Here is a 12837-nt window from a genome sequence, read left to right as displayed (position 1 = left end):
ATTTTACCTTTGAAAGGAGGGTAGCATGAACTAGGCGGGGAAGACTAATTTTGAGCATCATCTTCCTGTGACTCAGATCATAGCTGAGATCTGGAGAGGTGTATTTTAAGCTCTAAGCTAAAACTGGCTCTGGAGAGATGTAAGACGTTGAGCTTTTATGTGGAAAATCTGAAAGCGTGGAGTTTAAGAATAACACTCGTCTCACATGTGATACAAAATTCCCTCTTTAAAGGTCTTTTTGTAAGAAACCGTGCCACAAGCAATTGTCTGTTTTAGAATATTCGGCCTATTTTAGAGGGCACTGAGCTCGCTGTGTGATCTTTAAGCACCTAAAACCTGGATAATTGGATCAGAACCCAGATTCTCTTCTCCTGAATCTGTCATCTGATCATATACATCTGTGGCCTTTCCGGAATTTCAAAGTGTCTTTGAATCAGAGTTGGCAGCCTCGAGAGAAGGCTGGCTTCGTGCCTGTCCCGCCGCGTGCCCCTGGCAAAGCTTCCGCAGGGATGCAGGCGCCGAAGGTGCCTGTGCTTGTCTGAGCCTCAGTCTGTTTTCCATGACTGGTTTGTCCCATCGTACGTCTCACTTGACTCCGAAGCGGAGCAGAACGGCCGTATTAAAGAGAGTGTCTCTACAGAGAGTCGTTCCTTTTAACGCACCGTAGCTGAAAGCAACCGGGTCCCATCAATGATGACATAACCAACCACAGGCGTTTCATTTCATTTTTTTCATTTCATCATCCTGTTATTCGTCGATTGCCTCGAGCAGGCCCCAGTAACGTCTCCTTCATCCTAACCCTGAGATTATATTCAAGGCTCTTTAGGAGAATGAGACCCATCATTGTTACTGGTATTTGGCATATTGGGTGCGCCACGGGGAGTTTGCCAGACTCTGCCCTGTGGGCAGGCTACATTCGATAGCCTGCAAGTTTGTCCAAAGTAGGAATGAGATCATAAGATGTCATAAAAGATGTCTTGATAAGATGTCGTGCGGCCGCGAACGCGGCCGCATGGTTCCAGGATCTGGATTTTATAGTCTCTGAGTCTTGGCCGTTGATGGGATTACACGGCGCCAGGGGGCCAGGTGGTGGGTGTGATCCCCGCCTACTGGAATTTGGAGGATCTGGGTGGAGGATGCTCGACCACAGGCGTATGTGACCAAATTGAGACAAATGGGGTCAAGTACAAAATTCCAAACCAGCTGTGGTGGGAGGGGTGGGCTCTGTGGAGAGGCTCTAAACTGTGTCCAGAGCCAGCCGTGATGCGAGCGCGCCCCATCCCTGCTCCCACTAGGAATAGACTTTTCCAGAAAGCAGCACTTGTTTCATCTGGAGGCTGTAATGCTCACGTCCTCTTCTCTCCTCTTTTTCTCCAACGGCCCAGCTGACAACGATCTGGAGTTTTATTGCCATCTTCTCAGAGGCAGCTTGAACCCAAAGGAATTTCCAACTTATGAATACATAAAATTCGTGGGAAATTTTCGCTCTTACAACAATGGTAAGCTTTAACTGTCCTATCATTGCGACCGTGTCTTTTATCTTGCAAACGTGGAGGGGGGGGCGGGGCAGGAGTGTAGTGAACGAGGACAAAGGAGATCTGCTTCTCATATGTGCATTTAGATTTCCATGTTGCCCAGATGCGTCTGGTGCTCATAAGCGCTCGCCGGGCCTGAGGAGAGCATGCCCACCCCTGCCCGTGCTGGCACAGAACGGCCCACGGAGCCCATGTCTGCGACTGTGCCGGGGAAACGGCTGAGAGTCCAGAAAGGACACTGGACACTGGACACTGCCCCCTGGCGGGACCCCTGGGACCTTGCTGTCTCAGGCCTGGGAGCAAATTTCAGGGGACCTGCTCACTGCACTGCACTGCACGTGAGCACCCGTTTCCCGAGCGGGCCTTGCACAGCAGCCACAGGCTGGACAGGCAGTGCGGCCGCCCTTGCTGGCCCTGCAGCGATTGTCCGAGCTCCCACTGCCAGACCGCATCTCCAACTAGGCTGAAACGCCCCATTTCACTCCTGGCCAGCCCCTGCACAGGCTGCCTCCTGTTTGCTCTTTCCTCAGAACTAAACAAACAGCTCTGAAGAGTCTCACATTTCATAAAAACACTGAGACGGACAGATCTAAGACAGGGATTTGTGGAAGGGGTGGGGGCAATTCCAAAGGCAAACAGATTTGGAAAGATGAGCCGTGGTGGGGAGGGGTGGGCCACGGGGTCAGAGGCAGCTGGTGGCAGCGGCTCTCACCGTGGGACCCAGTCAGATGAGCCCCAGGGTTCTCATCCGAATCAGCTGAACAGCAGCCGAGTACTGATACTGAGACTCACCAGGGTCCTTCCTCCGCCTCGACCACCTCGTCTTGCATGTCCTTCACAGAACTGGACACGCTTTGTTCAAAAGGCACCAGCTAGATGTGGGGTCCTGCCAAGGGCCCAGTGTTCAGGGCTCAGCCTGCCTGGGAGCTCCGAGGCTGAACTGGGGCCTCTGAAGTCTAACGCAGGCCCCGTGGGGTTGAGTAGCTGCAAGCGAAGACTTCAGCTTCCCCGGGGGACCCCGGGCGGGTCTGGGTGAAGCAGGATGAAGCCATGGCCTGCCGGGGCAGATCCCACACAACTGAAGTTCCCCAGACTTCACTAGTGTCAGTTGAGGCACATGAATGGTGGCTCATGGACCCAAGGACCTGAGTGAAGGAGCATCTTGGAACAAGAGCTGAAGACCCCAGGGGGTGCCCGTCCTCCAGCCACGATTCATTAGGGAAGGCATCTTGCAAAATGCAGATTCCCAGGCATCTCCTGGAGCTTCCTCTTGGCTCTGTTGCTGGAGCTGCAATGGAGCAGATTAGAAAGACACGCGGGCTCGGGTGCAAGAGGCTATGGCCTCTGAGAAGCATTGCCCTGCGCTTGCCAGGCTGCCCACCCACGGGAATCCTAGTGACACCCCCTTGCCTTTGAAGCGGAGCTTTCCAGGCAGCACTATCCTGCATCACGACGTTGTACTGGCTTGGATTTACTGGAGATATTAATGCTCTGGCCATAGTGCCAGATGTGAGGGTGACTGCATGAAGGAGGGACGGTGCTCTGGCCATCAGAGTAGCCAGGTTCTTTGCAGGGAGTTAAGGAGTGCAGCCCTGGCCCCCTGCCCAAAACAGTGCCCAGCTTAATTGGCAGGGCTGGCCAGAGTGTGCACGTGAGCAGCTCTGTGCGCTGTTTTCCCTTCCACGGTTTCATTAAGACACTGCCGAACAGGCTTGGAAGCTTCTCGTCATTGATCACAGTTCAGAGGATTTCAAGGAAATAGATTCCTTTCTAGATTTCTGGGACTTTTTTTTTTTATTTTTAACTAGCTGGGCTTTATTTTTACTTCAAGTTGAGACAGTGTTTGTTTGCCTGGAATAATGTGTGGAAATTATGTGTGACTTGAAAAAAAAAAAGGCTGGTACTGCTAAAAACTTGGAATTAAAAGTTGCAAATTTCAAAGTGAGGCAGTTAAAGGAACTTTCTTGAAACGAGAGTCTCCGAATTGTGGAATGTCTGAAATATAATCCCGACCTGGGTTTAAACAGCAAAAAACCTCCAAGGCAAAAGAATTCCTCAGACGGGACCCCATGAAATCATCAACACTGAACCATTTCAATGTTCAATTCAAACACGGTGTTGTGGTTGAGTTCTCAGCAAACACTGAGCAGCGGGACCGTTTCCCCGGGGTCGTCGTGCGCCGTGAGCTCTGCGTTATTTGCTGCTTGCCAAGAAGACGGCGGAGACTCGTTTCTGCGGACCATAGAACGAGAAGGACAGCGACCATGTGGGCGTCTCTCCCTTCCCTGGGCCATGCCAGCCGTGACTATGGATGACGCCTGTCAGTACTTTGTCTGGGGGCAGGGGGGGAAGAGGGACCAGCCAGGTTCAGTCACCAGCCGGATACGGCTCCCTGAACCCCACCAGGAATGCTCCCTGGATGCCGAGCCCGGGCCTGCGTGAGAGCTGCTGAGTGTCTTCCCCTAAGAAGGGCCCATCTTTCCCTGGACCAGTCTTGCCCTCATGAGTCCACCCCCTGCAGATGCCAAAATCACCCCAGGGAGGCACCTTTGGGTGCAGCCAGAGGGCACTTTCTGTTTGTTTCCTTCACAAAAGTTTATTTCTGGGGGGCACTGACATTTTCCTAAGAAGAGGGTCGCTGAAAGGCACCTCTGGGAAACCTGCCAGCCTGGGGCTTGAGGGTCAGCCCTGTGTTGGGGGCGTGGGGAGGCCAGCATCAGCGTGGCAGCAGGGGGGCCTGGCTCTGACTGGGCAGCGTCTCCTGCAGGACTCAGTGTTGGCCCCTTGCACCCAAAGGCAGACCCCTGCTGTTCGGCACACTGTCCCCCAGCTCCGGATGGTGAGGAGACGGGCCCACCTGTCCGTGTGGGGAGAAAGGGAACAGAGACCCTTTGCCTGCCCCCTTCAGGAGGGGAACTTCCACGGAGGCGTCTCTAGGCTCACCCACGACGCTGCCACCATATCCCTCAACCCCCAACCCCGACCCACAGGGATGGGTATGCAGTGACCCTTGTCCCACAGGGAACTGGAGTGGCCTCTTCCATCTGCCCGTGTCTTGTTGGCACCTTAGCGCTTCCTGATGTGCTACTGAGCTTGTTGGGGAGGGAGGGAAAGAAGACAGGATTTCTCAGCTGAACCTGGATTTTTCCAGAACTAATCTATCAGGAAATGGAACAAGAAGGAAGGCTTTTTGCAGCTCTTACTCTAGGAAGCTTCCTAACTAGGTTGCTGAAAGCTCTGTGTGGGGATAGAAGGCCCCCGTCCCCTGGTCTCCTGAAATCCCACTCTCTGCCCGACCACCTTGCCTGAAGTCCCGTCCAGGGGGCCCACTGGTCAGCCCGCCCGTCCACCTCAGCTTGACAACTTCTAGAAGTGAAAGGAAATAACTTTATTCCAGTCACTGTGGGGTTTGCAGCAAATAACGCTCTTTGAAACTTTTGTTTGTTTGTTATGAGGACACACCCAGCTCTCTGCTTCTTAGCTCAGGGATCTCTCCCGATGGTTCAGGGAGCCCTGGGTGATGCCCGGGAATAAGCCCGGGTTGGACACATGCAAGGCAAGCACCCTACCCACTTCACTATCTTTCTCGCCCTTAAAAAAAGCTTTGAACAAATACACTTTCCATATTTTCACTTTTCCATATTTTCACTTCTTCAATTAAATAGCCCAAGAGACCATCCTCCAACCCCTTCCGCAGGCACTTTACATTGGGAGAGAGCTAGCAGGTATTTGTCTAACGCGTACGGAAGGGCCAGAGAGGTGGTACAGTGGGTAGGACACTTGCCTATCCACATGCTCCTGACTCTGGCTTGATCCCCGACATTCTACATATTCTGAGCCCTGCCAGGATGAGCCCTGAGTACAGAGCTAGGAGTAAGCCCCGAGCACCACTGGGAGTAAGCCCCAAAACTAACGCAAAGCAGTAAGGAGCCGCTGTGTGGAGGGGCCTTGCGGCGGTGCCAGGAGCAGCCCCTCCACGCAGCTCTCCCCCGCGCTCTGTGTCGAAGTGTGCGCCTGACTGAGACCCAGAAGCAGCATTTCAAAAGTTTCTGGTGCCGCTCCAAGTAGGTCAGCCTCAGCGAACACTCCACTCTGGGCTTTCCAGAAACCACACACCAGAGTCTGAACGTTCCGCTGCCCTCGTTTCACCCGCTCGCCTCACCGCGCCGCCGGGCCTGAAGCACGGGCAGGAGCCAGGAGCGGGTCTTGTCCCCACACCTTTGGCTCCCGTGCTGCACCGGCCCGTTTCATTCTAGGACTTCGGGGCTTCGGGTTGGTTCCCAAGTGGGTGAACTGATATGGCCCGGTTAAGGGAACGAGGCACATGCCCTCCAAACCTCCCTGGGTCTGGAGCCGTGCGCTCGCAGGGAGAGACAGCTCCGTGACACGTTCTCATCCGTCTGACTCCCACCGTACGCAGAGTAAGGAGCAGAATGGCCCTGAGCCCTGCCGCTGAGATTGATGAGGAATTAAGAATGTGCTGAGGAACTCAGCCAAGGACAGCCTCATGCAGCAGGGTCTCTAGCTGGGATGCACAGGGCGCCAACCGCGTCTCTCTACTCCTAGGTAGATTGTCCTGGAACCCTGATGAAAATGTGCACAAGATATACCCTTGGACGCCAAGGGACAATGGCCCCTAGGAAGTTCTCATCCCTGGCTCTGTCCACATCACTAGCTGCCTTGTCAGTGACACTGCAGCCTTCAGCTTACCCTCCCTACCCCCATACTCATGTATTTAACGAGTGCCAAGGGAAAGAAAAAATTTAAGTAGACATTTCCTTTCCCTTTCTGTGTGTGTTTTTGTTTGTTTGTTTGTTTTGGTTTTTGGGTCACACCCGGCTATGCACAAGGGTTACTCCCAGCTCTGCACTCAGGAATTACTCCTGGTGGTGCTTGGGGAACCCTATGGGATGCTGGGAATCGAACCCTGGTCAGCCGCGTGCAAGGCAAATGCCTTACCCACTGTACTATTGCTCCGAGCCCGTTTCCTTTCCCTTTAAAGTAAGTTTTCAACCCAGCAGATCAGAAACCCCAGCTTCCTCACGTGACTCGTGGCTTCTTTCCAATATCGTTCTTCATGAACCGAACAGAACTGACAGGGAAAAACATGAACCAGACACTCCCCAGCGCCTTGGGCAATGCCTGTGGCTCACTCTCCTCCCGGGATCCCGGGACCCCGAGACCCCAGCTTCTCCGAATGTGCCGGATCCCAGCTACTGCAGAGAAGAGAGGAACCGTCGTCTAAAAATAGTTCTTAATTAGTGGGAGAAGATTTCTCATGAATTCACAAATGTTTTGTTTTGTTTCTTTCCTCAGCATTCCAACCCTCATCGAAACACTAGGAATAAAACTCACTATGGGCTTCGGGAATCCCACTCTCCTTTCAGCAAACCTCTTCACTATTCCTGCTTTCCCAGACACCTATAGGCTCTGGCTTCTCTTTGTTTCAAGGTGTGCTGAGAGGTTGGAAGGATAGCACAGTGGGGAGGGCGCTCACCATGCACGCGGCCGACCCGGGTTTGGTCCCCCACATCCCGTATGGTTCCCTGAGCACTGAGCACTGCCAGGAGTAATTCCTGAATGCAGAAACAGGAGTAGGCCCTGAGCACAGTCAGGTGCACATGCATGCGCGCGCGCGCGCACACACACACACACACACACACACACACACAGCAGTGCCGAGAGCTCTTGCCCGTCTCCGTGTGACCTGTCCCTGTGTCCACCAACCGCAGCTGCTGAGCCCCTGAACCAGGAGCTGCCCCTTGGCCAGCAGCCTCATCGTGCATGCTTGCTCATGGGCGCCTGCAGCTCCGTTCCCCAGACCGCGGTCACACTCGATCACTCAGTCCCTGCTTCTCCCTCATCCCACTCCCATGGCCCTTTGGGGAAGAGCTCGCTGTCCCCACGCCGCCTGGCCACCCGGTCATAACCTTTGTCACAAGAGCAAGCCCGTGTCCCGAGCTGAGATGCTGGCTTTCCCCAAAGAGCCTTGGGCCCTGTTGGGGGTCCCCTAGCAGAAGGAGCCCACAGCAAACGTCCTTCAGTCCCTGAAGCCGGAGGCGTGAGCCAAGCGTCCAGAGCAGAAAGAGCCCTGGAGAACCGCATGGCCGTGCCAGAGAGGGTCAGCACGCTGGCTTGAGTATCTCTAGCAGGGCAACTCCCGGGTCCTCGCTGCGTCCCGCATGACGGTGGCCAGCACGGGTGTCCCCAGGACCATGCTCAGGAGCCAGCTGCCCCGTGAGCGTCCTTCACCCCCAGCCGTAAGGGAATCTCCTGGCCCACCAGGCTGCTGTTAGTTGCTGCCGGGCTCAGAAGGCGTCTTTGCAGCCTGGGATTGGGTGTGAAGGGAGAGAGCTGCCTCAGATGAGCATGCCTGGCTCTGCCGTGGGACAGCTGTGTGGGGACCGGGGGTCAGCCGCGGCCCTTTCTCACTTCCGCAGAGCAGGAGCGATTGGGAGAGAGGGGGCGCTGACACAGGAAGCAGCCACTTGTGTTGTTAGCAAGTGCGTCAGGAGTGACAGGAGAGGCTGCGAGGGCTGCCTGCCCGAGAGTCATCAGTCTAGGCTGGCGCTGGCGGGACCCTATTTCTGTTACTTAAATGGAAACAATTAATTGAATCCTTAATTAATATTTTGTTCTGTCGGGGGGCTGTACCTGGAGATCCCCAGGCTTCCTCCTGGCTCTGCACTCAGGAATTACTCCTGGCAGTGCTCAGGGGACCATATGGGACGCTGGGGATGGAACCCACCTTGGCCGCTTGCCAGGCAAACGCCCCACCTGCTGTATTATCCTTCCAACACCAAATCCTTAATTAATATTTTTAAATTACAGAGAAGTTCTTCCCAGTGCTAAGTAGGATGGTGAGGCCCAAGCGACAGAGCAGTGACAGGGGCACTTGCCTGGCAAGCAGCCAAGCCGAATTCCATGGCCAGCATCCATATGCTTGCCCAAGCCCACCGGAGTCTGTCCTGAGTTCAGAGCCAGGAGTAAGCTCAGAGCATCTCTGGATATGGCCTAAAAACCAAACAGATCACCAAGAGGGACAGCAGAAGGCCAGGAGCAGTCTGCGCAGGGGACCGAGCTCTCACATGCCTTCAAGCCTCTTCCCTTTGGGTTTGCCTCGGCCTCTAGTCAAATTTCCATCCTTGACATCCTGTCAGCCTGGGTTTCCCCTCAGATGTGTAAGGTTTGAGTGGGAGCTTGTTTGGACGAGGAGTTTGCTCCCTCCGAGGCGTGTTCTATAAAGTGTCTAGCTCATCGAGTGCTGGAAGCCGATGAAATGATGAAACCTCCCTAGTGGGTGCATTTTCATTTGGAAACCTTAGAAGTCACAAAAGAACTGACGGAACCCTACCGGGAGGCAGCCAGATCAGTGGCAAATGCCTTAAAACCTGCACCTCGCTTCACGCCCTCCTCCCTGCTGCTCCAGCTCGTACAGGAGGGTCTGGGGGCTGGCATCCCTCTTGGGCCATCCAGAGTCCACGGGACCATCCCACCAAGGTGTGTGTTTAGTGAGAGACACAAAATTCCTGCAAAGTCCTCAGAAATGTGCTTAGAAGATCCTGAATTGAAAGAGTTGGAGGCATTTGTTGGGATGTGTCGGACGGTTGCTGCCTTCCATTCAAGTGAGGAGAATGTTCCACGTCTGAAAGCTTCTACAATCACACAGATGTTCATATCTGCACACCCCTCCCTGGTGTGGAACTGCCCCCTTCCCTTTATAAGCTCCCACCTTAATCTGCAGTGGCTGAAGCCAACTATGACAGGGAAACCGCACGGGAGCCACCATTTTTCCTTTTGCCCTTGAAAACTCGTGTTTGGAAACAATCTTCATTGGCATCTGCATGCGTGCACTCTGTCGGACTGGCACAATGAACGTATTCATGTCAGTGACCGAAGGACACCTTATTAAGTCCACAGACACAGGCAGGAAGACAGTATCACAAGCCTACAACCAAAGTCTTGGGATTTTGATTTGAAAATGTACTTCCTGTACAGAACAGAATAACTGCATTTTTTTTTGAGAAAGGGGTACGATAAATTACCAGCATGGCACTCCCCTCTCTGGTATTTGCGAGGAGACTGGGGGACTTGAGAAGAGGCCTTGCAGCCACCTCCAAGCCTGCGCTGGCCCGTCTGGGAGGCCCTGGGGAACTGCTCACACAGCTAAGCCTGGGATTCCAAGGATGGCGCGAGGTGATTTTCCTCGTATTTAGGAAAGTCCTATTTCCGACCAAGCAGAGCGGAGCCTTTTTCTCTGGCCCCGGCGCTGGACCGAGTCCCCTCCACGCCCTCAGCTCTGGGGAGAAGCTGTGGTGCCAGTCTCAGCTGCGGCTAGGGTGACCCTGGAAAGCCCACATGGCCCCGCGGACAATCCCATTCCCGAATGACTGCTGCCTCCCTCGTTAATCTGCAGCACCCTTCTGGGCCTCAGTTTCCCTCACCTGCTAAGGAGAGCCTTGCCAGAGTAACCCCCCATGGGTGAGTGGGTTTTTTCAGCTATGAGCCTTGCCCTGGACCCATGCCGTTCTGTACCCCACTTCCCAAGTCGCCCGTGGGCCCTGAGGGGCGCAATGCAGAAGCCCTTGAGCCCCAGGGCACTGCCACAGGAACAGAGGCGGGGACCAGGTCTTGCAGCCCCCTCTGCGCCCCTCCACCCGGAGCTGGAGCACCCCCACAGTGCAATGCCACTCGCCGTACCTAGCTACCACCATGCATGTGGTGAGAGTCGTGCTGGTGGCACGGGCCAGGGAAGGGACAGACGCAGAATGGTCTCTCCTGTGCGGGCGTGAAGGGGCACAGTGAGAGTCACTTGTGCCCGAGGGTGGCAGAAGGAAACGTAGGACTGGCCTTCAGTGGGAGGTTCGCCACAGCAGGAGCAGGGGACACTCGGTGCGGCTGGCCCCAGGACCTTGTTTCCACCCCAGGAACCTGTCCAGGGGAGCGAGAGAGAGCATGCCTGGGTCTTTGGCGTGTGACCTCTCCACTCTACCCAATTGGGGAATCGGAGAGCACTGCCCTGGAGTGAGGGCGGCTGGGGGGGGGGCGGGTAGGAGGGGAGCGTGGTGGGGTATGGGCCTCTGGGCATGGGCTGACCCATGTGTGTCCCCCAGTGCCTAGCCCCTCCTGTAACGGCTTCGACGGCGCGCTCCCGAGGCTGCCGCTGGGGAAGGACGCCTGCTTCATCGCCACGGTGCGCCTGGCCACGCCGCAGTTCTTGAAGGCGAGTATGTTGGGATGCCCCGGCCCCTGGGGGTCCCCCGCAACAGCCTTCCCGGAAGGGCGTGAGCCCAGCGCCACCCAGGTCTGCTCCCAGCACGGACACCGCTGCATGTCGCCTGCAGTGGGGAGAGGGGCTGTGAGGCCGTGCTCTCTTCTTCTCTCACCATATGAGCACCACTGGGACTGGTTCCTGGGGAGGGCTGGCCTGGGCCCTCCCCCTGCGCACTGCGGATGCTGGGAGCGGGGTCAGTCGCAAAACCCCTCTGTGTGTCTTCTGCTTAGAGAAGGGAGTGGTGTGACCTTTGGGTCCGAGGTGTTTCCCAGCTTGAGTCATAACTTCAGTTCCAGCTGATACCCACCCTAGCTCCAGATGCAGAAGGTCTGCCCGGCAGCCTGGAGACTGGTGCCAATGGCGCTAACCACTGCCCTGCCCCCTGAGCGGCCTCTCTCCCTCTCCTGCAGGAAATGTGCATCGTTGACGAGCCTTCAGAGGAATTCACTTCCAGGCATAGCTTGGAATGGAAATTCTTGTTTCTGGATCACAGGTGTGTGGGAAGAAAGAACCGATTGGGGCTGGGTTGTTTGCCAGGGTCTGTCCCAGGGCGAGGTGGGTTCCTGCAGCAAGGGAAGGGCTCGCAACCAGCCCAGGGGCCACTTCCTTCCCACTGCAGCGCCTGTGGGGGTGAGTGCGCGGATCATGCCGGTGCAGGGGCCTTTGGCTCCCACTGAGCCGTCACCCCACCCACCAGCAAGAATCGATGCAAGAAAGCCCCTCTCCCCATCAACCTCATTCCTCCAGCCTGAACCCCCCCTTAACTGTGGTCAGTCTCTTCCAGTTTAAGAACCGTCCACTCCCCTCCCTTGTGTCCACGTGGGCTCCGGCCTCCCTTCATCTTGGCTGTTTCCTATCATTCGCGAGTGCCCGTGTCGATTCTCATGCGGGCCGGGCTGGAGTGGGCCGACCCCCAGGCCCTCAACCTTCCCACTTGCTCCCCACCCTCTCTGATGACGACCCCTTGGCCTGGCAGAGCCCCTCCCATCATTGGGTACCTGCCGTTCGAAGTCCTGGGCACGTCGGGCTACGATTACTACCACATCGATGACCTGGAGCTCCTGGCTCGATGCCACCAGCACTGTGAGTGCCCCCCGCCCCGCCCCGGGGCCCTGCTGGGTGCTGGGAGGTCATAACCATTTCTCTGCGATGCCCTCGTGCCTGGCGTGGGTCCTCGTCGGAGTCTCCTGAGGTGGTTGACACCTGGACCTCTGCTGTGCCAATGCCCCCATCACTGCCCGGTCCTTCCTACTTCACAGCAACTCAGGTGATGCTGGTCGAGGCGCTGCAGTCTAAACTGCGTCTCACATCGTCCTGACTCAAGCACCGCTGTAGCAGCAGCAGCTGCAGGCTGGACGCTAAGTCGGACTGGGGACTTCAGCGGGAAGCCCTTGGCAGAAGTGAGCTCTGACGGCCAGTGGGAGGACGATGGTTGTGGGAATGTGCACAGGGTCTAGACGCCCACTGGGGAGAAGTGAGCAGGAGACCCTGTGAAGGACCGTTGATGCCGGAGCCTAGTCTGGGTTCTGAGCAGAATGCTCCCAGCAACCTGAGCTGGAGGCCCTGAGGCCGACTGACCCCCCTATCTCAGGAGCTACGTGTAATCCCTTTGTGCCGCTCCCGCTGCCAGGAGCACCGAGGGCTCCATCAGCGTCTGCCATGAGTGTGTAAGGAGGATCTTTCACACCTGCTTCTCAGGTCGGGAACAGCACAGCACGAAAGGGCCCCTTCGTGCCCTGCCTGGCTTCCATCCCCATCCCTGGTATCCCATATGCTCCCTGGAACATCTCCTGGAGTGACTCCTGAGTGCACAGCCGGGGGTAGCCCTGAGTACTACTGGGTGTGGCCCCAAATCAAAATAAAAATCAAGTTAAAAAATAATAGAGCCCTGCTCCTCAGAGTGTGGTTCCCTCACAAGGGGTCTGCTAGGCGTCTGTCTGGGCCCTCGGCCCATGGCTCAGAACCTCCACCTGACCAAGACCCCCAGCTCACAGGCACAGCTACTCTACTTCAGCTCTCTCGGGCTGT

General features: G+C 55.9%; 1 protein-coding gene across 1 annotated transcript in view; it reads left to right on the top strand.

The window, feature by feature from the left end:
* Positions 1-12837, top strand: part of NPAS2 (neuronal PAS domain protein 2) — a 171393-nt gene that overhangs the window by 133569 nt on the left and 24987 nt on the right. The window contains exons 7-10 of the mRNA XM_056116692.1: positions 1386-1499; positions 10649-10758; positions 11220-11302; positions 11786-11892. Coding sequence (XP_055972667.1) covers positions 1386-1499; positions 10649-10758; positions 11220-11302; positions 11786-11892 — 414 coding nt within the window. The remainder of the gene's footprint in view (positions 1-1385; positions 1500-10648; positions 10759-11219; positions 11303-11785; positions 11893-12837) is intronic.

The sequence above is a fragment of the Sorex fumeus genome, unplaced genomic scaffold, assembly GCF_029834395.1.
Source record: "Sorex fumeus unplaced genomic scaffold, SorFum_2.1 ptg000033l, whole genome shotgun sequence".
NCBI lineage: Eukaryota > Metazoa > Chordata > Mammalia > Eulipotyphla > Soricidae > Sorex > Sorex fumeus.
This window is presented reverse-complemented; position numbering and strand designations above follow the sequence as displayed.